The sequence below is a fragment of the Aethalodelphis obliquidens genome, unplaced genomic scaffold (genome assembly GCF_003676395.1).
Source record: "Aethalodelphis obliquidens isolate GAN/ISIS:26980383/991018 unplaced genomic scaffold, ASM367639v1 scaffold51, whole genome shotgun sequence".
Taxonomy (NCBI): Eukaryota; Metazoa; Chordata; class Mammalia; order Artiodactyla; family Delphinidae; genus Aethalodelphis; species Aethalodelphis obliquidens.
Window position 1 is genome coordinate 9,523,222 of NW_020837995.1, and position 23,477 is coordinate 9,546,698.

Here is a 23,477-nt window from a genome sequence, read left to right on the forward strand (position 1 = left end):
TGTCAGACATGTAAACAAATAATTACAACATGGTGTGGTAAATGCTGTCCTAGAAGTATGTATAAAGGTGTTAATGGCAGCACAGGGGAGGGAAACTAAATCAGCTTAGGGGGATTAGAAAAAACTTCACAGAGGAAGGGATGCTCGAACTATGAGTCCTGAGGCAAGAGAAGAGGAGAAGCTCTCAAGGAAAACAGTGAAAAAAGGAATCCTTGGCATCACCATGAAACATCCCTGCTTCAAATAGGAATTCTGTGCTTCAGACTGCTTTAAATGGCTTTGTTTGTCCTAGAGCTGTGAATGAAGGAAATACTTAGCTAAAGTTGAATGACTCTTGAACAGTCTGACAGAGCAAGAGTGCTGGTGCATATCTTTAGCACCCAAAGTAGTAGCTGCCTTTGTGTGCCTCGGACCTTGCAGATGCCTGACTCCCCACACTCCTTACTGAAGACTCTACCTGAGATGATTCTAAAAGCCTGCCTTGTGGTAACCAACATTAAGACCTGGTGTACAAGGCTTTGTGAGTTGCTCTAATATGTGGTAGCTGTGGTAACAGTCAGAGAGTTTGTGCTTCATGGATAAATAACTCTGAAACAAAATTTGAAGACCAAAAGACATATGCCTTTTGTGTGGGATGGGGACAAAGAAGGAAGCGACAGAGGGCCTTTCTGCAGCTCTTAACCTCTTATGGCCTGCTGCTTTGAATCATAACTGTTCCTGCTGTCTAAAGTAGGCTTTTCACCAAATTCTCCACTTATTTTTAGATCCAACTCTATATTTACTGGAGCCACAGGGCCTTCTCTGACTAGCCCTACTACCTTGGAACCAATCTCTAATTGTTCTTTTATGTATGTTTTCATTTGCTAAGGTCAGAGCCATGTTCTTTATTTCCTTTACATCACACTGTGTAGTACGGTGTAAGGAATGCACTAAATACTAAATGAATGAATGAATGAGAACAATTTAAAGATGTCAAATATAGTGAGGATAAACTTGAAATTCCATAAGAATAGCAAAAATGATCAGGAGGAGTTTGTGACCTCTTTAGAAGAGAAATCAAAATTAGGAAGAATAAAATGTGAAAAAAAGAAATAGAGATGTAGCCTATTTAGGTGTGAAGGGCATTAGCGAGAAAGGAAAGTAGTGCTCATTAAAGGCTTTTTAATTCAGGAGAGACCTAGTTAAAAATATGGTTAAAATATGGTTAAAAGCCAAAGTGAGAGTCAGTAGAGATGGGGATTTAAGTTATTAGAGAGAGTAGATGAGAGCTGAGGTTTGTATTAAACTTTCTCTAAGGGAGGGAAGGAAGTCTCTGCAGTGTAATAGAATTGGAAAAGAGTAATTTGAGGTTTTATGCCAGATCTGCTGAGTCTTGATGAAGTGTAACTCAAAGTTATCAGTTGTAAACACTCTTCAACTTCAAATCCTATGCAATTGTCAGTTCTTTCTCTCATCTCAGTTGAACTGTGTTTTCTTTAAGAAGCAAATGTGTGTGCTCTTGATAGCTAACCCTCCCCCTCTTTTCTTAAGTTTCTGAAAGATTTTTATGTGGAAGGAGCTGGGTTGTTTTTCATTTTAACAAAGGACAGAAATGGACTGAAGCCAAGCAGGCAAGATTTAAATTAGGGATACAAAAGGATTGCCTGTGCTGGAGGGTTGTTAGGTTTTGAAAAAATGAGTGAGGGAGGTTTTGAAATCTTCTTCCTTATTAATAGCCATTAATACAATCCGAGTTATATATTATCCCTTTGGAAACGATGGACAAGGTGACTGCAACTTTCTTCTAGTTCTCAGTTTTTATGAATATAAGTCTAATTCATATCCTCCCCCCCCCACCATTTCTTCCCCCAGTGTTTCTCCGGCCTGATTGTATGGTAGTGCTTTGAGCCTTTTAGTATGTGGCTGTAAGAAGAATTTGTGTAGGTGAGTTTCATAGAGAAGAAAAAAGTGGCAGTAATCTAATTTCAGCTTTGGATTAGTGTTTGAGCCCAGGTATTAGTATTGAGACTCTTTATTATGCCTATTTGGCAGTGAGGAGTCATATTCAGTTTTTTAAAATATAAATTTATTTATTTACTTATTTATTTTTGGCTGCGTTGGGTCTTCGTTGCTGCACGCGGGCTTTCTCTAGCTGTGGCGAGCCGGGGCTACTCTTCGGTGCATGGGCTTCTCATCGCGGTGGCTTCTCGTGTTGTGGAGCACAGGCTCTAGGCGTGCAGGCTTCAGTAGTTGTGGCTCACGGGCTCTAGAGCACAGGCTCAGTAGTCGTGGCGCGTGGGCTTATTTGCTCTGCCGCATGTGGGATCTTCTCGAACCTGTGTCCCCTGCATTGGCAGGCGGATTCTTAACCACTGTGCCACCAGGGAAATCAAAGCATTTATGGATCACTGGCTGGCTCTAGCTTGATGGCGCTCAACTTGGGGGAGAGGTCAGGAGGGCAGTAAGACATCAGAATACCTGTGCAACTTTTTAAAAAATACGCATTCCTGGGCCCCATCCTATCTATATGGAATCGGAACCTCTGGGGGTAGAGTTTGTTAGTTGTGTATATATTAAGTTCCACCAGAAGCCCACTGCTGGTTTCAGCCCACCCTGAAATCTGTTGGCTTCATACCCAAGTCCACATTGAGGCTTCTTGAGAATATATAAAGCTAGCCCAGTAAGTATACTCTTCTCCTTGAGTAGTTTGTTTAATCTCCATTGTATCTTCTGGACTGATTGCTCTGTTAAACTGCTGTATCAGGGATAGATCTGAGAGAAGTGCCCTGTTGTAGGGTAAGATGTAAGGAGATGGTCATTGCCTTACTTAGATCAGCAGGAATTTCCCTTGGGGGCAGAAATAGGAAAACTTTATGATAATATCCCTGAGTCCTAGCCAGTTTTTTTGTCACCATTCCACTACCCACTGCCCTTGGGACTCATAGCAACCAAGAGTTTTTAGTGTGTAATACATACTCTCTGGGCTCCCCACTTAGAATGGATGACTGAGAGTAGAGGCCTCTGTGGCCAGCAGCCCTGCCCCTCACCTGTCTTTGTGAGTGAATTTGGGCAAGTTCTTGTTGAGTTTTCTGTCTATGATATAGTCTTCAGTTAAGGCTTGTGAAGTGTCTTGAGCTCCTCAGAACAGATGGTGTACAGGGAAAAGTGTGAGGTGTTCTGGTCTTGTTCCTTTGATCTCCATTTCCTTTTCCTTCCGGTGCCTGCAGCTGCCCTCAGCCTTCAAAGTAAGTCTCACTGGAGAGAGAGGATTCTTCTCTCTGCAGCCCAACACCTCTTGCTTTGCTGTCTAAAATAGCCCAGCCTCTTCAGGCTTTAAGTTGTCTTGCAAAGCCTGCCCTCATCCATTTGGCCTCACTTATTTCAGAGTCTAACAGTACTGCTGCTTTCCAAGTTTCTTTTCCCTCTCTCAGCTTGTAATTTAGGGCAAGTTTCCCCTTTTGGATCTGTTTGAGTCACTGTCTTCTTTCTTGCTAGTATTTTGACTGTCTTTGGGGCCATTGGTATTTCTCTGACTTCACTTCTCTCTTCTGTTTGTTATCTGTATGTTTTCATTTCTTGACTAATGAAAAAACATTCATAGAAATGAGGCTTCAGCCTGACCTCTATAACCTCTCTGTCAACCCCCTGAGTCTCAAGTTGGACTTGTGGCTGTTATCACTGCCTCTTTGTTTGGAAAACAGTCTAGGGCTTGAAATTTGGGACTATGTTTATTCAAACTAAGCTTCTCTGGGAACATGGTCTGTCCCACTGTTGTTCTCAGAGTATCTGTTGGTTTTTACTTCATGTCCAGACTGCCCTGTTGGTAGGAAAAAAAGCTACAGTGTTTTCAGTAGGATTTGTTATATTATGAATCACATTCCCACTGCTACAAGCTAAGCCTCTCCTCTGGGCTCTGTTGTTTAATGCAGGACAGGGCCAGGTTTCTGTCAGCTTTCTTTCACATCAGTTCTCAGTAGAGGTGTGGAGTGAGAGCTGCCCATCTGTTTGGAAGTTTACTGAATCAAATCCACATTGCGGATTTTACTTTAACTTCTGTTACCTCTTTTTAAAAAATGGGGGGTAGAAGGAGGGCAAGAAATAAAGTGAGTGTGGCAGACAGATTGGGCAGTGTAGATCTTTAGGGTTGGTATTTTTGGTTGTTCAGATTTTCCAAATCTTGGTTTCCTTCCTCCTAACTGTTGTATCAGCAAGTTCACAGTGCTTCTTAATTGGCCACAGCATTTTCCTCTGGTTTTGAAGGATGCTTACAGAAGAATGAGTTCATATTATGGATATCTCCTCTTAGACTCCTAGGGAGTGAATTCCACCCTCTCTCATTTTATCACAGAATGTTTGTAATGCTCTATGTGTTGTTTCCCTAGTCTATAAAACAGTCTCTTTTTAGGTTAGATTTTTAAATTTATACACTTTATTTCCCCCCCTAAACCTGGAATGGAGCTAAAGATACTTTCCCTTCCCTGCCCCTTCATTCATAGTTGAGATTTAAATGTAGTGGGAGATCTTGGAACAACACTTTGTGAGACCACGTGGCTGTTTTATTTTGTTTTTTTCCCCACTTTGTCACATTCTCTTTTGGAGGAATCCTGAGAAGAAATTCCTCAGGTTCTTCTGGGTTTGAACATTGCTTCTCACTTGTGCTGAGCTCACTAAGTTTCTGACTTGCCGTCATACCTCTCCTCTGTCTTTGCTTTCTTTGTTCCTTTAGTGGTGCTTCTGGTCATTTCCCCGTGAGTTCAGCTAACCCATTAAAGGTGCTTGCACTTAAAAACGAAACTTAAAAAAATTGTGAAATATAACGGACATTGAAAAGTTTATGAAATATAATAATATAACCTTGTATTGTGAATAATTATAAAATGATTGCTCACATAACCACCACCCAAGTCAACAAATAGAACACTGCCAAGTTTCTGAAGGATGTGATGCTAATGGTGTCATTAAGGTGAGATGAGATTTTTGTCTTATGTAATTAAGATGATTTTATTGTTAAAAATTAAAATACTCAAGGACTTGATCTTGACTATTTGTCCTTTTCAAGTTTCTTCTTCTCTATCCATTATAGATTTGTGCTATTCAACATTTCCAGGTAGTATGCTTATTGGAACCACCCCTTTCCAGCCTTTGTTGTCAGTGCTTCCTGTCTTTATCTTACAATAATAATACTAGAAATAATATTTGTAGTGGTAATAATGACTAACATTTATTGAGTTTTTTGCTGTGTACTGTGCTTAAGCATGTACGTATATTATCTCATTTAAGTTTCACACCACCCTACTATAAGTACTATTACTATCCCCATTTCATAAATAAGGAAACTGATGCTCAGAGAGGTGGTTATATAGCCAGTAGATGACTGAGCTGGGATTCAAATCTTGGCTATCTTAACTCCAAAGCCTACTCTTAATCTTTATCCTGTATTCCTCCGAGGGAGTCTTCATGTGCAAAACATGACACTGAGCACAGAAGTATGCCCAGTATTGCTATAGCCAAAAGTCACATCTGCGATGAGCTTGGAAAAGGGCAGTACCTTAAAAAATATACTTTTCCCCCAATATTCCCCATAAAAGTTACTTTAGTGAACTTCTTAGAACGTTATTTTAGAACCATCATTCAGTAACCCTTGTCCCTTGCATCCTTGCTCCTCTTCCCACTCCCAACTCCAGATTTCATGAACTGTATCCCAACTTCTCATTCTATGGTACCGTTAGGAACTGTACAGCTCGTGGTTCTGTGGGTACGTGAATGTCAAGTTGACAGGGCACAGCTGTGAGGTTCCAGATGACCATAAGCCACAAGCAGTTACTGCTTCTCTCTTGGAGTTGGAGTGAGGTGGGGGAGTGAAGTGGAGACCAACAGATGCCTCGGTTGTTTTTGTGTGTGGGTATCATGAGGCTTTAAACTGTTCTGCTCTTAGTTGGCGGTTGATTGTGTAGCTCACACTCCTGACTGCTTGTTAGTGCCACCTACCCCAAATCTCTCCTTCTTCATCCCCATTCTCCACCTCTTTGTTACCTCTGTGGCTGTCCCTACGCACAACTGACCTTATCTTTGAAGCTGTGGAGAGTCGCTGAGTTGAAATGCCTGTTTTCTGTGAAAGAAGCTGGATCTAAAATACCCTGTGCCAGGGCTGACCTGGATGATGACAGTTGGGGCTCAGGGAACATGAAAATGGGGTCATTTGCCCACCTGACTCTGTTTGGCTGGGTGAGCTCTGGGGTTGCTAAGTTCCTTGAGCAAGTGCCTTGCCTCACCTGATCTCAAACTTGTATTATTTTGATTTATTTCCTGAAATAGGCAACAGTGATAACATTATGGTTGCAAAAGCGTGGGATCTTAATGCATGCTTTCCTGCAGCTGCCCCAGTTAGTCCTGAGGAGAGGAAGCCCCAAGCTAGTTTGTGATCATGGGGGAGGAGCTCGGAGCATGCTCAGAACTCTTGACTCTTGCCATCACTCAGCTACTGCCTAGAGAAAAGCAAGCAGCTGCTTGTCACGACTAAACATGCAATGGGCAGGCTGCAGGCTTGCCTCTGGTACCCTGACACTATTGGTCAGCTTCTATTTGGGAAAGCACAGTATCTTTGTACACCATGATGGTTTTCGTATGACCTAATGACCTGCTGCTGACTTTTCTGAACATGCCCTTTCTCCTTATGCTGTCCTTCCTTCCCCAGGCTGCTTTGGTCTCCCTTTGGAGGCCTCCACAGCAGCTGTGGTAGAGACTTTCCCTCATAGTTGGCTGGTGAACAGGGCTTCTCTGAGTTGAGGTGTAGACAGATTAGTGGGTGGGGGCAAGAGGCCAGTGGTCCTGTTAAAATGGAGACTGAGATTCAGACCCACCCTGAGACTCTGCATTACTACCAGGCTCCCAAGTGACGCCCATGCTGCTCTTCCTTGGGCCATACTTTAAGTAGCCATGCTGACTGTGTGTGTGTGTGTGTGTGTGTGTGTGTGTGTGTGTGTGTGTGTGTGTGTGTGTGTGTGTGTGTGTGTGTGTGTGTGTAGTGGGGGCTGGTGGGACAGCTTCCTCACTTCTGAGGGAACTGGATTCTCTCTCATTTGTAAAATTGGAATACTGATGGCTTTCTCCCAGGGCTGTTGTGAGGATTCAATGAGATTTAATGAATGTGAAAGCACATTGTAAGATCTAAATAAGTTTACAGCTATTAAGGGGTTTCTAATATTATCAGGGTCCACAGATTTCTAGAATATCCAGGAATTTTCTTCTAATTTGCTGGCAAGATTTTATTCCTTCAAGTTTCCATTTGTGAGAAGTCCTTTTTTTTGCAGGTTCAACCTCTTCTGTTCCAACACTGAATCATCCTCCCTGTGCAGCTTTTTATTGTGACCTATCTTCAGCCCCTTTTTCTTGCCAATATTAACTTGTATCAACTATACTTTAACTACTGACCAAAAGAAAGATTTAGCAAATATTCTTTTTGATACTAACTACTGTGTAATTTATTTCAGGGCTATGGATATGATTTGGGGGAATTAAAAAAGGCAAGCTAGTGAACCAGGAGTGGGGGGAGTCCTAATTTACTGTGTCTGATTGGAAATCACTGGAGTAGTAAGCATGCTTTTTTGTTTTGTTTTGTTTTGTTTGCGGTACACGGGCCTCTCACTGTTGTGGCCTCTCCCGTTGCGGAGCACAGGCTCAGCGACCATGGCTCATGGGCCCAGCTGCTCCGTGGCATGTGGGATCTTACCGGACCGGGGCACGAACCCATGTCCCCTGCATCGGCAGGCGGACTCTCAATCACTGCGCCACCAGGGAAGCCCAGTAAGCATGCTTCTTAACAGCAGTAGCTTCTGTAGAAATAAATATAACTTTTTTCTTCTTTTGGGGCTAATTCATTTATACTGGGAAATAATTTGGGAAGTGAATTAGTCTTAGAGCTTCCTTTCAGACTAAGAATTTAAAGGCAGAGTGAAACGCATTAATTTTATGACCCATTGTTTTATGTTTCTAATGTTTGGATGAGAGTGAAATATTCTATTTAAATATATGAAGATGTGGGGAAACAAGTGCACTCATACCCTTCTGCTGTTAGTGAAAGCAGACATTGATCTAACCTTTTTAGAGGACAACTTGGTAATATCCATTAGAAGAAAAATTTACATATTCATGTCTTTTGATTAAACAGTTATAATTCTGGGATTTTATTCTATGCAAACACTTACAACACACAAAAGTGTATATAACTGAATTTTTCTGTTGTTGGGGAGCGTTATTCACAGTAGTGAAATCTTTGAAGTAATCCAAGTAACCATCAATGGGAGATTGGTGTACATCCATAAATGAAATACCTTGTACTGGTTGAAAAGAATGAGTTCAATCTATATATACTGATATGAGAGGGTATACAAGATCTATTAAGTGACAAAAAGCAAACTGTATAACAGTTTTTATGTTAATGATTATTTATATTTTGTTAAAACATGTATGTTAGTATATGCATAGAAAAAATTGTGAGGCTATAAATACCAAACTGTTGTTAAAATTGGTTACCTCAGGGAGGGATAGTAGATTATGGTGGACATTCACTATCTACATTTCTATATTTCTGTAATGTTGGAATTTTTTACGATGAGTGTGTGTTATTTTTGTAAGTAGAAAAAAAATAGTAAAGATAAAAGTCTCTCCAATTTAAACATGTGTATTTCAGATTTAAATCTAAAATGTTTAAATTTAAAAATCTGTATACTCATTTTATTAAAGAAGTTGTGTACAAATGTTGGAAAATATATCTGGTATAATAAACTTTGTTTTTTTAGTAATAATAGGACATAAAAATATTTTCTCACAAATTCATCATTAACTTCTTGAATTTGAAATAATTCATTTCTTTTTTAAAAAAAATATTTATTTATTTAGGCTGTGCCGGGTCTTAGTTGCGGCACGTGAGCTCTTCGTTGCTGCATGCGGGCTCTTTAGTTGCAGCATGAGGAATCTTTAGTTGCGGCATGCATGTGGGATTCTAGTTCCCCGACCAGGGATCGAACCTGGGCCCCCTGCATTGGGAGCGTGGAGTCTTAGCCACTGGACCACCAGGGAAGTCCCGAGATAATTCATTTCTGATACTCAAAAATATTTCCTTGGTTAGCTTTGGTAAATAAAATGTCTTTTTATACTTTCTGAAGTACATGTGCTTTCTGAAAAGAGTTTTTTACACCATATAGAGAAACATAAAGAAGAAAACAGGTCATTCATAATTCTAACATCCAGAATAACTACTTATAGCTCCATTCATTTCTGATTAAAAAGGACAGGTAAAGCTCTTTTTAAATAATAGTATTGTTACTTTTATTAAACAAAAATTATCTCAATCTTTTTGGACTTACTCGTTAATTATAATTTAAGTCAGATTTATGAAGAGCCATGCCATGCATGTATTTACTAAAGTCAGGGGTAAAACTGTTTGGTTTGTAATCATGCAAGGCACGTGGATTATTCCATTCAGACCTTCACCAATCTTTCTGGAAAGGCATCAGAATCCTGCTTCCTGCTCCAGCTTCTAGGTTTGGCTATGATAGATGGAGAATTCTCTAGGAGGTTAAAGAATTTACTAAGTAAGATGCACCAAAGAATATTCACAAATATTTTTAAAGTATTAAAAATGGATTCAACAAATATACTGTATTAAACATTGTGTGCTGTGCTATAAGCATAGAGTTGTATGAGATACAGCCTCTGCCTTACAGGAGATTATAGAGTAGCAGGAGAGATAAGACAGATCCTTAAAGAACTTCTGTACAAGGTACTAAGTAACACATGCCGTGTGAATGATGAAAATTAAGTGCTGCTGTAAGAATTCCAAGGAGGGAGGAGTCACTTCTGGCCAGGTTGATCACAGAAAGAATCATAGGGGATGTGATATTTGAGCTGGTTCTTGAAGGAAGGGATAGGGTTTCAGTATGGGATGGTGGAAGGGAAGGGCATTCCAGGCAGAAGAATATAAACAAAAGCCCCAGAGCTCCTTTCCAGAATAATGAATAATCCAGATTGACCAAAGCACATCATTCATATGGTGAGTAGAAGGAAATAGAATTAGAAGAATGATAGGGCCCATTGACAGATGGATGCTAGGCTAAGACATTTATAATTTATTTAGTTGGCATTAAGGAGCCATTGAAAGTTTTTGAGCAGGTGAGGGACATGATCATAGCTGTACTATGGAAAGATTATTCTAATGGGTTGGGGAGGGGAGGGCAGGGTCTACAGTAAGGAGCTTGATTAGAAAGCCATTGCTGTATCCAGGAATATGGTGCCAAAGGCCTCAACCAGGGTGTTGGCGTTAGGAATGGAAAGGAAATGAGAATTTTATAGAGAATAACACATTGAAGAGAACTTCCTTCTTCTAGGAGAGTCTCATGGAACAAGTTGGCATGATTGCAGGAACACTGAGAGTCTGCTCCACTCCCCTTTTCCCAGAACACACATTCACTTTGCACACTTAGTCCAGATAAGGAACAGTTAGTATTCTCCCTGGTTACAAAGTTTGGAAACCAAGAGATTAAGAAAACTCAGGCATGTAGAGGTGGTGAATGAGGAAGAATTAGACCTTTCTTGATGATCAGATTTTTAGGTCATAAAGCTTTGTTTGTGGTTCTGGTCTTGGTATAGCAAGGACTGACCTTAGAGAGGAAAAAAAATTTTTTTTCCTCTATTCTGGTTGCTTAAATTGAGATGTCTCCTATCCTTGCCTTTCTGATAACTGGAAGAGAAAGGGAGGGTAGGAGTACCTGCTTTATACCAGGCACTGTGTTATTCAAGCTGCTGTTTGGACTTGGGTGCCCGCTGTTGGCTGTATTATAATTGAGTCCTTTGGCTAGAGGCCTCTCATTGGCTCCCTTCTGGTTTGAGGTCTGATGCCATCCTTACCTCTTCCTCCATCTGCACATGAAATCATAATCCCCTGCTTCTAACACTGTAGTTTTAGTTGCCTTGGAAATGGGTGTCAGCTGTCTGTGTTGACTGTAGGTTCTAATGCCAGCTGGATGTGAGCATGCTCTGACCAGGTGGGGTACTCTGACATTGGAAGACCCTCTGTTACTCTTTCTCTGCAACCATCTCTGTGAGGAGAGGTCAGAACGCATTTTTAGACCCATTTAAGCTACTGATAAGACCTGCTACTTTTTAAAAAACATTAACGCTAGGAGGAGAGAACCCTGTTGCCCCTCTACTTCATCCTGTGCCCTTTGCCTTCTACCTTGGTTCTCAGACCTGTCCCTGATGCCTCCATGATGGCTTGGTGACTTCCCTGTGTGCTCTTTCAGAAACTGCAACATTCTGGTGGTTTTGGAGAACCTGAACTCCCTCCTTGGTCACCATGGTTTCTGGAACCAGACAGACTTAGGTTTGAATCCTGGTTCTTCCACTGACTACTTACTTGACTCCTTCATAACTAAAATGGAAATAATACTAGTCCTTTATAAAGTTGTCAAGAGTATTCAATGAGATGGTCTTACAAAGCGTTTAGCACAGTTCTTGGCGCAGAGTACACATTCAATAAATGGTATCTATTATGGCTGTAGATCCTCTCTCTGCCCAAGACCTTTTGCAGCCCATGGGTGTGGGTATTCTTGTAAGAATACTCAGAGCATTGTTTTCTCCCTAGTCCCAGGAGGGGTTGAAATTTGGAAATAAAAAGGCAAAATGCTTTAATTGAATAGTTCCCCACCTGATTAATCACTAGAACCACCTGGAGAGCTTTTGCCTCTCACTGTTGTGGCCTCTCCCATTGCGGAGCACAGGCTCCGGACGGGCAGGCTCAGCAGCCATGGCTCACAGGCCCAGCCGCTCTGCGGCATGTGGGAGATCCCGGGGCCCTGGACTGGGGCACGAACCCATGTCCCCTGCATCGGCAGGCGGACTCTCAACCACTGCGCCACCAGGGAAGCCCAGGAGAGCTTTAATATGCAGATTCTTGAAGCCCGCTCCATAGCTGTTGATCAAGAATCTTGCAGAGGCAGGGGATGGGTATAGGGTAAGGACTGCTATCTGAAAAAAACTTGTTAAGTCCTCTGAGTAATTCTATTGATCAGCCGGAATTGGGAACCTCTGTTCTCTAGTCTCCAGGGGCTTATGCTAAAGGATCTCTAAGGTCACCTCTTCCCAAGCAGTGGCAGACTCACCTTCCTTAGAAGCTAAGGCTATTTTAATCTCAGCACAGCAGAATTGGCTCAACTCCAACAAATCTTGATCTCTAGTGAGGGAACTTGGTTTTTCTGTCATACTGGAAGTTATTTGTTTCTGAGAGACTTCATGGTATAGAAAGTAGAACCACAAATCAGCCCCAGAAACCAGAAGCAGAGTAGAGAGGCAAGGTCTGTTCTACAGTTTTGGAGTGGCCATTGTGTCTCTTCCTGCCTCTGACCAGATGGCACTTGGTCTCTGAAGGAGCAGGAGTGAGTGAGCTTGGGCATGATACCCGCTCCCCCCTCCCCCCTCCCAGGGCTGGTCACTGGGTCTCTGCCCAGCTGGCTAAGTCTCTGCACAAAGCCTCCTGGCCTTGGCTTCCTCTGTGGCTTTTGCATAAGTGGCAGTTCTCAGAATCTGGTGGAGGATCTGCTTTGTGAGATTAGAGTGTAGTGTGTGGGCAAGAGACAGGCATAGTTATTCTTAACCTGCAGGAAGGGAGGGAAAGGCAGAGGGGGCTCTGCCTCGGACAGGTCTGTGACATGCTTGTTTATAGAAATAGCAAGCCCATAGTTTGGCTGGAATGACTTATAACTCAGGTATTTATAACTTGTATTGAGTGGGATTAAGAAGTAGAGAAGGGGAGAAGGGGGAAGAAAGAGATTGGTGGCAACAAAACATGGCAACCAAAACAGAGATCGGCTTCCTCCCAGTTGCTGGGGTTTCTTTACCAGTTTGAGGTCAGCTAAATCCTAGATGACCCTGGCCTTTTGTGGCTCTGGCCCCTTAGTTTTCTCTCTCGAGGGAGCAGCTGCTTTCTTGCCACTGCAGACTCCCTGTAGTAGTCCCTCGCACTAAGAAAGCAAGAACAGATTCGAATCGTGTATGCTGTGGGCTCAACAAGAAACCCTTCTCTAGCAGTGCCGTTGTCTTGTGTGTGTGTTGGCTCCACACACTGGATCTCTCATTGGCTGGTGCCTCTCCTCTAGCTTGTGGGCTGGTCAGATCTAGGGACTGGAGAGAGAGGTACCAGAAGAGTTTAGAAGGCCTTGCTTAGAGTTCCTGAGATCATGTGTTTAGGGGGTTGGGACTGCTGGGGACCCTGTGCTATGTTGCAGATGGCTTTGGACTCTGGAGAGTCCATTTCTTGCTTCTTCACTTCTTTTTAGCACTTACATTGACTACCCCATCCTTCTGGGAACTCTCCTCTTCACAGGCTTCCTGGTTCTCCTTCTCCCTTTCTAACTGCCTGAGCCCTCATCTTCTCCATACTCTAAAAATAGCTACAGCCCCATTTCTGTCCTCAGCCTCACTCTCTCTTCCCTCTGTCTTCTCCTGCCTCATTGTACTTTCAGTGGTGGTTTTCACCTCCTTGTGAATAATTCTTTTTTTAAAAAAATGTTTTATTTATTTTTATTATTATTATTGTTTTGGCTGCATCAGGTCTTGTTGCGGCACGCAGGATCTTTCATTGTGGCGCGCAGGCTTCTCTCTAGTTGTGGCGCGTGGGCTTCAGAGTGCGTGGGCTCAGTAGTTGCGGCACGCGGGCTCCCTAGTTGCGGCACGCAGGCTCTCAGGTTGTGGTGCGCAGGCTCAGTAGCTGCGGCGCGCAGGCTTAGTTGCCCCATGGTATGTGGGGTCTTAGTTCCCCAACCAGAGATCGAACCCATGTCCCCTGCATTGGAAGATGGACTCTTAACCACTGGACCACCAAGGAAGTTCTGTGAATAATTCTTTTTCTTTCCATAGATTTTTAAAAATTTATTTATTTTATTATTTATTTTATTTTTGGCTGTGTTGGGTATTCATTTGCTGCACTCGGGCTTTTCTCTAGTTGCGGAGAGCGGGGGGCACTGCTCTTCGTTGTGCACGGGCTTCTCATTGCTGCGGCTTCTCTTGTTGTGGAGCACGGGCTCTAGGCGCGTGGGCTTCAGTAGTCGTGGCACGTGGGCTCAGTAGTTGTGGCTCATGGGCTCTAGAGTGCAGGCTCAGTAGTGGTGGCACCCTGGCTTAGTTGCTCCGCGGCATGTGGGATCTTCCCGGACCAGGGCTCAAGCCCATGTCCCCTGCATTGGCAGGCGGATTCTTAACCACTGTGCCACCAGGGAAGCCCCCGTGAATAATTCTTTTTTTTTTTTTTTAATGTTTTTTTTTTTTTGCAGTACGTGGGCCTCTCACTGTTGTGGCCTCTCCCGTTGCGGAGCACAGGCTCCGGACGCGCAGGCTCAGCGGCCATAGCTCATGGGCCCGGCCGCTCCGCAGCATGTGGGATCTTCCCGGACCGGGGCACGAACCCGTGTCCCCTGCATCGGCAGGCGGACTCTCAACCACTGCGCCACCAGGGAAGCCCCTGTGAATAATTCTTAAATATCTATTTCTAGTCCTCACCTCTCTCCCAAGCATCAATTCCATGTGTATGTTGCTAAGTTGAATGTTCTGTGGTTCCTACTAAATATTCCTGAAGCGACTTAGATTCAACATGTCTAAAACCGACATCATCGGTTCCCATCCTTCCCCGCTTTGTCCAGACCCAGGTCCTCTTCCTGATCATGGCAGCATTTCTTTTCATAGCACTTCCTTGTTCCCTATCTCTGAAGTTCAAAATTTGAGTCTTCTTTTTCCTCCAGAGTTGTACGGTGCCCCATCTTGCCAATTCTATTTGCTTTGTCACTTTTTTCTTTGTCATTATTTCTTTTCTACTCTCACTATCTTCATGCTGGTCTAGATCCTTATTACCTCTCACCTGAACTGTTGTAATAGCCTCCTAATTGGGCTCCCTGCCTGTGCTATGGGTCTTATGTACATCATCACCAAACATAGCTTTGATTGTGTCCCTGGTTCGAAACCCTTCAGTAGCTCCCCAGAGCCTCCAGATGACCCCACTTAGTTTGGCAATCAAGGCCCTTCCCGGTCTGGTTATAGTCTACCTCTCCTGACCTAAGTCTCCTACAAAAGATCCTTGCTTTCACTGTTGCTCACCTACTCTGTTGTTTCCTTCTGTCGAACTCATTCATGCAACTTCTTCTACTGAGAATTCCTTTCTCTGTATTTCTCTGTATTTCCATCTGTCAAAATCCTATCCTCACTGACCAGGCCACATTCCATCTAGTCTTCCAGGAAAGCTTCATTGTTTCCCTTTCCTTATCCTGTTCAGAAATCATCTCTCTTTCTCCTTTTTGAGCACTTTATATCTTTCTTATGACCCTCATCACATACTGGATTACTTTGTAGTATGTCATTCATCTTCCCTAATGGATTTTGAGGACCCCCATAGCATCCCAGTGACTTTCAAACATTTTTGAGAACAACTCACATTAAGGAATACACTTTACATTGTGACCCAGGGCGCACACACACACACACCCACACACACCCACACACACCCCTGAAATAAAGTTTCACGTTCAGTACTTACCATTATTACTACATGCCATGAGATCTATTTTTTGTTCTATTTTAGTTATTCATAACCCATTAAATCAATTTCAAATCCCATTAATAGGCTGCAACCCGCGTGTTGGAAAATACTGTTCTATCTAGTATGAACGAGTAGTCCCATCTGTCGCCTCTGAGCCACCTGTTTTTTCCATCTACTTTAATGAGAGCCAGAAGAGCTCTTAAACAGTTGGCTTTATTCTTTCCTTCTCTCTTGGGAATAGGCTATTATGAAGTTATCCCTTTATCTCATTACAGTGAGGGATAATTTTGCTTTCCTTCTTTCTCTTAGGAGGATACAGTACTGCCCTGCCTAGTGCATGGTGGGAGGGGTGGGTATTCAAGCCTTCCTTTGCAGTGTGTCTGTAGTAATTCTGCCCTCCTGCAGCCTTGCTTCTGGGGAAAGATGACACTCTCTTTCAGGTTGGTGTAGGCTTTCCCCCATCTCAACACTCTCCACCTGTCCAAGGAAAAGCTGGGTCACAACTCGAGTGTTCTCCCTGCTTCTAGGCTGTGTTGCAGATGTGGAGGAGATCACTGCAGAGTACAAAGTGGGTACCCTCGTCTTAATTCTGAGTTTTCATTGTGCATGATGTTCCTAGAACTGTGGATGTATCAGGCTGCCAGCTGCCTGTAGCAGTTGTGTCCCAACTCACCAGCCAGAATCATTTACCTGGACTGGTGTGTCTTTTGGACTATATTTCATTGGCATTTGGGCCATGAGGATTTGGAACTGAAGTTCCTGTCAGAACTTGGGGCCCCATCCCTGACTTTGAGGACAGCTATTTTCTCATAGGGCCTCTTCCCTGCCTCATTTTCCTCAAATGATGCTTGAGGCCAGAACTCTCATACTAGTGGGCTTGCTTCCTTATGAAGAGAGATGCTGTAGTATACAGGAGGGGCTAGGTTATTGGTTGCCAAGGTGTAGTCACAAAATCCCTGGGGTCCCCAAAACCCTTTTAGGTGATCTCTGCGATCCCCTCTTTTCCAATTACGTATCCAAATGAGGCCAACTTTTTTTAATCTTCACCTAGAATAACATATCACAACAGATTGAATGCAGATGCAGTTATGAGAATCCAGCCGTTTTCTGTTAAGCCAGACATTAAAGAGATTTACGAAAATGTTAAACAGTGCCACTCTTCTCACTAAATATTTTTGGTTTTGTTTTGGAAACTAGAGTTACTTTTAATAAAAGTGTTAACATGTAATGGGTTTATTATTAGTTTTGAATGAATTAAATTTATTTAAGTATTTCCATTGTAATTTCTAATATAGTAAATATTGGTAGATATAACTTGTATAAATGAAAGCCCTTTGAGGTCCTTGATAAATTCTAAGAGTGTTAAGAAACCAAAGAGTGTAAGAGACCAAAAAGTGTGAAAATTGCTGGGCTATGTCATGCTGTGGTAACAAATCACCTCAACAACTCCATAACTTAACGGATAGTTTATTTCTTGCTCATACTTTTGTTGCAGTGTGGGTCAGCGCGGGCGCTCTGTTCATCAGAGTTACTCAGGGACCCAGGCTGAGGGAGCCCCATCTCATCACCTGCTGCCACACTTAGCAGTCAGGAGAAGGGATGTGTGCAGTGGTCCTTGAAAACTTCTGCTGGAAGCAGCGTGTCAGAGCATCATAAACATGTGCAGCCTTATAAGCTCTTAAGTGAGAAACGTAAATCAAATAAAAACACAGATTCTTGAGCTCTCTGTACCCCTTCCCCTCACATTGCTGGGTCAACGAGTGTCAACGAAGTGGCTTTAGGAAAAAGAGAAGTCAGGGATGTGAACTATAGAAGGATGTTGCTTATGAGGTGCTGAGCCCCACACCACATCCTGGACCATATTTTTTCTCTCTTTTAAACATTTACTGTGCAATATTTAAGACATATAGTAAAGACATGTGGAATAATAGAGTGAACCATTGTGTGCCCACTGTCAGCTTAAGAAACAAAATGTTCCCTGTACCATTAACCTCCCTTTATGCTTGTCCTCATCTGGACATGGTCTTTCTGTCACGACCAGTTTTATTTCATTTTATTATTATTTTTTTTGGCCACATAGCTTGAGGGGTCTTAGTTCCCTGACCAGGGATTGAACCTGGGCCACGGCAGTGAAAACGCCTAACCTCTGGACCTAAGAGTCCTAACCACTGAGCCGTCAGGGAATTCCCACACAACCAGTTTTAGATACTTCGTGGAGAGCAACTTTACTGGCTTGAAATACCCCAGTTTTCTTGTGCTTCCCATCTCTGTTCTTTCACTGTTCCTGAAGCCTCTGCCATGCATTCATTTATTCATCAAATATTTATCAAGTGCCCATTTTGTGCCAGGCACTGTTTAAAGTGCTAGGGATGCATCAGTGAGGGGTAACAACTTAGGCCTTGCCCTCAAGAAGCTCATATTCTGGTAGAGGAGACGGACAGTAAGTATGTGGACAAAGATATACTCAATGTTGGGTCACTCTCTGACTCTAAGTACAATGAAGAAAAATAAAGCAGGATAAGTTGGGTATAGAGTGATAGCAGTAAAGCCAGTCTGGAAAGCCTTCCCTGTGGAGAAGACCTTTGAGCAAAGACCTGAGTGAATTAGCTGTGTGAGTAGTTGAGGCAAGGGAGTTTTAGTGGGAGGAATAAAAAGCCTATGCAGAGGACCTGAAGCTAGAATCCACTTGAGGTGCTTCAGGCGCCAGGGTGGTTGAGGTGGAGTAAGTGAGGGCGAAGTGGAGGAAACGAGGTCAGAGAGGCAGCCAGAGGCCAGGTGACTTAGGGCCTTCTAAACCGGGGTGAAGAATCTGGATGGGGAGCCATTGGAGACTTTTGAGCAGCATAATGACATGATCTCCTATATTTCTTGAAAGAATCACTGTGGCCTGCCATGTTGAGAAAAAGAAAAGACTATATAGGAAGCAAGGCCTGAAGCAGAGGGAACACATGGGAGTTACAGCCATAGTCCGAGGGAGAGAGAAAAGTTGCTTGAGCTTAGCGGTGCGTTGGTAAATGTTTACATGCTCTCTGAGGGGCAAGAGGGGCCCTGATTTGTAGCGTTGTCTGATTTCATGGCGTAAGTGCTCCCACCATGGTGGTTTCAAGCTACCAATGTGCTCTCATTGAATGTGGAGCTGGGAAAAGAGGTGCACAGTCAGCTGTCCTGAGCCAGCATGAGCCAGCTGCAGCACACCACTACTTGAACTTGGGCACTTTTAGCCCAGGGTGGGTTTGCAAGGGGGTGTCCAGGTTTGTCTCCATTTCTTAGGGTAGATGGAAGCTGTACCACCTTTTTGGAAAGAATATGGAGAGGGTTATGAAAGAGAGTCAGTTTATAAAGTCCATCGTGCAGGAGCCTTGCAGGACAAGCCTAGACATTGGAGGCCTTGCAGGAGTTCTGGACTCTCAGATCCTTTGAAAGTGGAGCTCAGCCCCAAACCTCCCTGCAAACAGGAAGCTGGTTTGAGTTAGAACATAAAATAAAACCCAGCTGATGCCCCTGAATGTTTTTCCCCTGCTCTTCCCCCTCCACAGAGTCAAAGGAAACTGCCTTTTTTTCCCTTGGATAGCTGCTCAGAAATCCAGAGGAAGCCAAAAACCATAAATCCTTTGAAAATCATCCAAGTTTTGAGCCCAGGCAAACTCCTGTCTGTGGGGTTTCCTAGCCCGGATGTCTGCTCCACTGTGGAGAGTCCTAGGAGGAAAGTGACAGACACAAAGATGCCAGGGACCAGAGATGAATCCCATGCCCAGCGGGGAGAGATGGTCCTTAGCAGGGTTTCTCAAACTGCAGCTGCCAGTCCACTTGTAGGTCATGAAGTCAATAAAGTGGGCCATGACCAGAATTATTTTTTTAATGAAATAGAATATAATAGAAATTGGAGTTTATCACATGCAATGAGAGTAAGTATTTTTCTGTGAAACTTTTATTTCAGTTTTATGAGCATGTATGTTTATACTGGATCAAGATATAAAATGTGTCTCCTACGATGGGTCGTGGTCAAAAACGTTTGATAAACACTGGTCTTTCGGGTCTGAGTAACTCACATCTCCTTCCTGCTTTAGATTGCTGTTGAAAACTCCAAGCTAGTTCCAGAATTAATTCTCTGTGGAACTGGATCATCTACCCACAAAACACCTACCCAAATTCCTGTCAGAGAGAGAAGGCAAGCTGAGAACCCACAGACTGGTCTGATTCTTTGGGACCAAAGCTGAAGCATAAGGGAGGGATTGATGAAAATATGAATCCAAAGGATTTGCCTGAAATCAGATTAGCTTGAAGAGAAGAGGAGTTGAGTTGGCCTTTTAGCTCAGTGCTTGCTTTGGTGACCTTTCTCATCTATGTGGGTAATGCTGGCCTCAGGCTCCTCTTTCTCTCTTCTCTGCAGTAGGCAGTTGGTGCAGCAGGAATGTTCCTGAGTACCCCTCCCTCGGGGATAGCCAGAGGCACTGTGCCAGGATAGGGTGTGGTGCCCTGAACTGAGTATCTCGCGGACTTCCCCAGGGTTATTTTGTGCTCTCCAGTTAGTGTGCAGTGCTCAGCCCTTTCAGAAAGGTGAGTGGGTGCCGGAGAAGGGGGAGGGGGTCATTAAGCTGAGAAAAAGTATGGAAAGAGGCATAAGTTAGGGCAGAATATCAAGAATGTATAGAGTAGGCTAAAGTTAGTTTATCCCCCACTAGGTTTAGTGCCTCAGAAAGGCCCAAGGGTAGCTGGCAAGTTTGGTGCTTGCCAGGTGGTTGTGGGTAGGTGTGGTGCCCTGGAACTAAACTGCCTCTGTCAGTGAGTAGACACATGTTGGAATTCCTGGTCCACATCCCCAAGAAGCACAGAAGACTCTTGGGGACCTTCCAGGGTAATAGCTTTAACTACAACATCCCAGGGGACTTACTTTGGTCTCTGGCCACCTCAGGGCATTTCTTTCCAACCTAATTCAAACTAAAATGGTCCTTGGAGATTGGAATTTAAACAGGCCCTCTAGAAGCACTTGGAATTCTCCAGTTGGGAGAGTAAGAGAGAAGGAGAGATCCTAAAACTACTGTAGTTGACTATGGGCTTCCCCTTTCTAGATACCGGCCTGGACTGGGAGCAGACCACAGTGCCACTGATACAAACACCCCTGAAGTGTTTCTGGTTCACATCGCCCTCGTAAGGCCCCGAAGACTCTCTTAGCAGAGTACACTCCAGCCTGTTTACCTGGCCATCCTGCATTCAGAAGCCCCTCTGTCTTAGCCAACGAAGACCAAGGACATCCCTGAGGAGGGCCAGTGCAGGGAGTCCAGACAGTGCTAGAGGAGACTGGACCAGGAGTGACATGCAAGACATTTTATAGCAGTGGGTGAGGGAGTGACGAGGTTACAGGGCAGTCTGAATCTGACATGGGATCATCTAGCAGAAAGATCAGGGAACTAATTTGAGGTTAGTCCAGTATGTCCCAGGGCCTGCAGACAGTGTGGGGTAACAACAGTGATGAAGAGAGTGATGGTGAATGTCTCCCATGGCCATGTCCTCTCAGAATCTCTGAGCACTTTACGTATGTTTCCCTTTCATCTCTGTGGGAGTTGTGGCTTAATAATAATAATTAGAGTACTCTGAGCGTCTGTGCTTTGCAAAACACAGCATTAAGCCATGTCTCTGCCTCCTAGGCTTCGAGTCTGTTTGAACTGGCAGACATCTGATGGAGGGGAAGAGTGTGATGGAATGCATAGATCAGGGATATTATGAGTCACCTAATTGTTACCTAACATTCTTCTGGCTCTTGGAGATCAGAGTGGCCTTTGTTTCATGCCTGCCAAGGTACGAAGATCAGTGACCTCTCCTGAGTCTCATAGACCCAAGAGGCCAGTCTGGGGACCCAAGACTTTATCTTGTAAATGGAGCCTTCCTGGATTGGGAGAGTTCTTGTCCCTCTGTGGCCATGAGCTGAGTTTTAACCACTTCATTTTCTTTTCCATGGGCCTAGCAGTTTGATCACTGTTAAAAGCTGGCGATGTGTACTGGCTTTTTCCCATGTGATCAGGGGGCCTATGGCCAGATCAGGACCTGGATAAGTCAGAAGACAGGGCCATCAGGAAACAGTCAGCGTGGAAGAAGGTCCCGGCTACCTTCAACTCCTCCTTCCCAGCCCCACTCCATCCATAACATAACACTTCTCTGTCTTGCTCCAACAGGTGACCTTGGAGAAGGTGCTTGGAATAACAGTGTCTGGAGGCAGAGGACTTGCCTGTGATCCCCGATCGGGTTTAGTTGCCTACCCAGCTGGGTAAGTGTCTTGGAAGTGGTCTTATTGCATGGAAGTTTATAGCTATGCTAAACCAGTTGGAGTGGGCAGGGGTTTTCTGGTATCTTCTGGGAGATACATCCAGGTTAATGTTTTGGTGCCATTTTTATAAATGACGTACGGGGCCACATAAAGGCTCTTTGTTGACTGTTGTCTGTGTTGCCATCCCGTCCTGCTTTTTGACCACCCACACCCACCCACGCATATAGATTCACACTTTGTATTCACGCAGCTCCCAACACCATCTTCAATATCTTTAATATCTACCTTTTAGTCATTTTTATTTTTATTTTATTTTTTAAATTTAAAAAAATATTTTATACTGGAATATAGTCGATTTACAATGTTGTGTTAGTTTCAGGTGTATAGCAAAGTGGTTTAGTTATATATATATCTATTCTTTTTCAGTTTCTTTCCCCATATAAGTTATTACAGTGTATTGAGTAGAGTTCCCTGTGCTATACAGTAGGTCCTTGTTGATTATCTATTTTATATATAGTAGTGTGCGTATGTTAATCCCAACCTCCTAATCTATCCCTCCCCCACTTTTCCCCTTTGGTAACCGTAAATTGTTTTTCTAAGTCTGTGAGTCTGTTTCTGCTTTATAAACAAGTTCATTTGTATCGTTTTTTAGGTTCCATGTATAAGTCATGTCATATGATATTTGTCTTTCTCTGTCTGACTTACTTCACTTAGTATAATAATCTTTAGGTCCATCCATGTTGCTGCAAATGGCATTACTTCATTCTTTTTAATGGCTGAGTAATATTCCATTGTGTAATATATGCACACAGCTCCCAACACCATCTTCAGTATCTTTAATATCTACCTTTTAGTTTTTAAAAACAGCTTTATTGAGATGTAAGTCACATACCACGCAACTCACCCATTTACTATGTACAATTCAGGGACTTCCCTGGTGGTCCATTGGTTAAGACTTTGCCTACCAATGCAAGGGGTATGGGTTTGATCCCTGGTCGGGGAGCTAGGATCCCACGTGCCTCATGGCCCAAAATCCAAAACATAAAAAAAAAAAGAAGCAGTATTGTAATATGTGCAATTCAGTGGTTTTTAGTGTATCCACAGAGTTGTGCAGCCATCACTACAATCAATTTTAGAACATTTTCATCACCCCAAAAGGAAACCCCACACCCATTAACAGTCACTCTCTACTTCCCCCTAAGGCTCCCAGCTTTTAGGCAGCCACTAATCTATTTTCTGTCTCTATATATTTGCCTGTTCTGAACATTTTATATAAATGGAATCATATTTTTTGTGAGTGGCTTTTTTCACTTAGCATAGTGTTTTCAAGGTTCATACGTGTCGTACTGGGTATCAGTACTTCATTCCTTTTTATGGCCGGGTAACATTCCATTGTATGGATATACCACATTTTCTCTGTTAATCAGTTGATGGGCATTCGGGTTGTTTCCACTTTTTGGCTGTTATGGATAATGCTTCTCAGGACATTTGACTACTCTTGTCACGTTGAGAGATGTCAGTGCCATGGAAGAGAGGAAGGGTTCCAGTGCTGGTGTTCTTCTTTCCCTTGCAGCCTTTTCACTCCTCTGCTCCTACTGATGAGAAACCCCCAACCATAGTTGCTTGAAGCTTCTGCAGAAGTGTTTCTTTTGGAGG

At 43.3% G+C, this 23,477-nt stretch overlaps 1 protein-coding gene across 2 annotated transcripts in view; it reads left to right on the top strand.

The window, feature by feature from the left end:
- The window catches only part of MAPKBP1 (mitogen-activated protein kinase binding protein 1), a 51,934-nt gene that overhangs the window by 2,434 nt on the left and 26,023 nt on the right, over window positions 1–23,477 (top strand). For both annotated transcript variants that reach the window (XM_027083990.1, XM_027083991.1), the window contains one exon: window positions 21,730–21,821. In XM_027083990.1, the coding sequence (XP_026939791.1) occupies window positions 21,730–21,821 (92 nt within the window). The remainder of the gene's footprint in view (window positions 1–21,729; window positions 21,822–23,477) is intronic.